The sequence below is a fragment of the Notothenia coriiceps genome, unplaced genomic scaffold (assembly GCF_000735185.1).
Source record: "Notothenia coriiceps isolate Sejong01 unplaced genomic scaffold, NC01 NC01_scaffold00035603, whole genome shotgun sequence".
NCBI classification, from domain to species: domain Eukaryota; kingdom Metazoa; phylum Chordata; class Actinopteri; order Perciformes; family Nototheniidae; genus Notothenia; species Notothenia coriiceps.
Genome location: NW_011368304.1, coordinates 12,189 through 15,809, shown reverse-complemented (window position 1 = coordinate 15,809; position 3,621 = coordinate 12,189). Strand labels below are relative to the sequence as shown.

Below are 3,621 nucleotides of genomic sequence, written 5' to 3'. Positions count from 1 at the left end.
TTCCTAGTAAGGGATGAACCTCACCTGTCAAGGTAGCCAACAGGACGACTCTTGGTACCGGAGTCTAAACCTCCACCGGACCTAGGAGTAGGGTGGCGAAGTGTGAGCCAACGCTTGGCCTAGGTCACTCACGACTTCCAGCGTCCCTGGCTACTATCCGGTAGTCTTGGTGGTAGTAGACGTTTCTTCGTCACCACCGTTAGGAATCCAGGTGGCTTGACGTCTGGGGGAGGGGTGCTGATGCGGAGTTTTAGGCTAGGTTATTCATTATAATTTGTTTGTCTCTTAACTCATCGGTCTGTCTGTTTGCGGTAACGTCCTCGGGTTGGTTGTTGGACTTTCACCAGGCTGAATGACGGCGTCCCTGGGGCCTGTGTCGAGAGCGAAAGCCTCATGTCTCTAACCTACCGGGGACTCATCTCCTGGGGGCAGTGGGGTATGAGGGCGTCGTTGAGGGTGTCACGTAGGGACCCTTTGGGCCAGATCCGGAAGAGGTTCAGATGTTTGTGGTGTACATCTGACCTAATTCGCATGAGGGTCCGGGGGGGGCAAGTCCTAGGAAAGACGCTCTCAATTTTTCGACTAGGCAGCAAGTGCTGGTCCTGCCTTAGGCGTAACAAGGAGAGTTAGACTCCAAGCTGTTAGCCCGGACTTGGGAGGAAAGCTATGGAATCTCATTTGAAAGGCGCCCGCTCCGACTCATCACCTACGGAGACATTAACCGTGTCTGGGAGACTAGGGGGAAAATTTTTCCCCTTGGTGGTGGGGGCCAGACGGTTGGAAAAAAAAAAAGGGGAAGCCATGACAAGGCTGAAGGTGGGCTTGCAACTACTTGCACAGTTGGTAATGTCAGGAGTTGTGGGTCTTCGGAAGTCGTAAAGACCCGCCTAAGAGTAGGTGGGGGCCCCGAAGACGGTGACACTTCAACAAACTTGCTGGAGTCACTGGAGGGGGGCCCTCTAACCACAGCTAGGGGGCAGTATGAGGTCCGAGACGGAGATTGTTTGCTCCCGCCTCAACAGCCCAAGTCTAAAGGAGTTTCACAGGAGGTTGCGGGATTGTGACGGTAGTCAACTACCAGTTGTTTGCAGGGTAGGAAATGACATGTGTCGAACCTACCAAGGGACGAAAAGGGGGAGCTCCACTAGCCTGTCAAAAGGTCTTGTTGAAATCCACGGCGGGCTTCAGAAACAGGCTACAGAAGAGGCCTTGAAGACGGGTGTGGGCGACGGACACGAGCCGGTGCCCGACTCCGCGAACGGGAAGCCCGGACAGCCATGTGAACCGTTGACGGAGCCCTCAGGGGGCCCCTATTGTTAGGGACTCCGGGAGGAAGAAGTCAGCCGTGCCGAGGGACTGGTGGCCACAGGTGGTCCTCAAGCTCCACAAATGGCGGGGCAACTCCGTGGATCTGGACTCTGGTGTCGAGGGGCGGCGCCCGAAGCCGTTATCTCCGAAACTTGTGGCTGGTGAGACCAAGTTACAGGGGTTGGAGGTGTCCTTACGGTCTTTTCGAAGGCGGCCTCACACTCAACTTCCGGAGGACTTGAAACCCGGAGAGGTCCTGCAAGGGTCAGTGGTCTTGATGTGCAAACCGCGAGCTGCAAAGTTAAATATGTTAAGTTTTTTAGTATTACGTTTTGAAAGAAATAATTTTCGTCTTATGACTAGTATATAACCTAAGGTCTTCAACTACTAACAACTTTAACTTGTCTGTAATTTGGTTAGTCATATTATTAGTAAATCAACTATTGAGTTATATGAATTAAAAAAATGTTTGTGGTCCAAAGCTATAACTGGTGTCATAGAAAAGAGTTCCAACGTAGTATAAGGGAAGTTGGGAATAAGAATTAGAAAATGGGTATTTACGGAGTACAACTTTCACTTACAACTTCGATGACTGGGTCTTAGCCGTGAAATCATTGTCCGACTTTATCTCCCCTTACTCCATTTTACCCACTAGACAAACCATAAACTCGTCTTTGTGACAGTATCTCCTACAAAAATATATAAGACTTGGATACTTATATACGGATTTTTATCGATATTATTTAACATATTAAATTTAATTGTGTGACTTAAAGTCTGAAATTTTGTCTAAATAAATTTTACCCACCTAAATGGACGATGGGTAAGGTAAAACAGTGATGGCTATTGCTAAAGGGGGGTACAGTCCACTGACTCACTGCTAAGATAGATTCATAACTCCGTTTCTTAATGGATCGTCCATGTACCGATGTACTAGCTGCAGAAACTTCTCCAAGTGCGTGTATTTTTGGATATATGAAACGTATTTATGCGGCTCATTATACACACAGCCCATCACGGGTTAAGAATTCCAATGTGCGGCTAAAAGTCTAAAAACCTTGTCTAACAATATAGTTTTCAGACTATATCGACGTCACAGGTGACGGCGGAACAGTTTTACGTCCCACACCGATTTTGGTCCGAGTCGGTAACCTGATCTTTTGGGGAACACAAAGCCATCACTGTACTAAAAACTCAATATCAAAAAAATAATTTTTTTACTATGGTGTTCATTTAGATTTATAAGGTTAAGACAAACTTACATAAGTATTCTTAGAAGAATTTATGTGTAACTTGTTGTAAATTTTTTTACAAAATTCACAAATAAATGTCTTTAGACTTAAAATCTACCAGTCCCACACCCCTGTCGATGAATGGTTCCATATTTCACTAATGGGATATTACTACAAGAAACAATAGCTAATTCCCTAATGTGATAGATAAATTTCGACACAAATGTTTATCTGGTATTGTATAAGAATCATTTATAGATACAGACTTATGAACTTCCACCTCATCGATTAAAACCTCTTTGGTCGAGCTCACGCGATCTTAAAATTTTATTTTGTCGGCGCTTGGTTTAGACGTGGAAGGAATTTCTCGGGGAGGAGGTTGTGTGTGTTGCGCGTGTACTGGTTACTCCCGTGCTCTATTCAAACACGTGTCTACCTTCCGACTGTCCCGTCCATCCGGTAGGTCAAATAAAATCGGACGAAAAATGTCATGATGCCGAAATGTCCTCTACTGCAAAAAAGGTAAAAAAATACCTAATTAACAAAACAATTTAATCAAAAAGAACAACACCTGGCGTGAACACCATGATTAAGCCATCTTACGGGGAGACTCTGGATATGCATATTAACAACTTTTCATATTGTCCCTGACAATTCTCTGTCTTTCCTGGTAGACTACATAGAAAGATTTCTTCTCATCTCGCACTTAATGGACTTACCCCAGACACCCCCTGTCGACCCTAAATCCTCCCGAAGGTCGACCCCCTTGGGATAGCGGAAGTTCCTCACTGAGAGAACCGACTGTAGCAGTTGGCGCGTCGCTTGACGAAGTTATTCTACGTGAGTCCGCCACAACCCCAGGGAGAAACCAAACCCGCCCTCCAACGAATGACTCCCCTCCTCTCTGGGGGGACGGACGGGGTAGGAGGCAACCATAACTCGGTGGACGTACGTCTCGACCAAACTACCCACCTGAGCGACCCTTCCCTTGTACCAAAGAGGTCCCTCTCCCTACCCAATGCTCGATCTGGCTTTCACCGCTTATTGAGCCTGGTGGGGGGTCCAAACTGTCCTGGATAGT

At 46.8% G+C, this 3,621-nt stretch overlaps 1 protein-coding gene across 1 annotated transcript in view; it reads left to right on the top strand.

The window, feature by feature from the left end:
- Positions 1–3,621, top strand: part of myo16 (myosin XVI) — a 75,484-nt gene that overhangs the window by 62,790 nt on the left and 9,073 nt on the right. Inside the window, exon 31 of the mRNA XM_010791627.1 lies at positions 1,321–1,469. Coding sequence (XP_010789929.1) covers positions 1,321–1,469 — 149 coding nt within the window. The remainder of the gene's footprint in view (positions 1–1,320; positions 1,470–3,621) is intronic.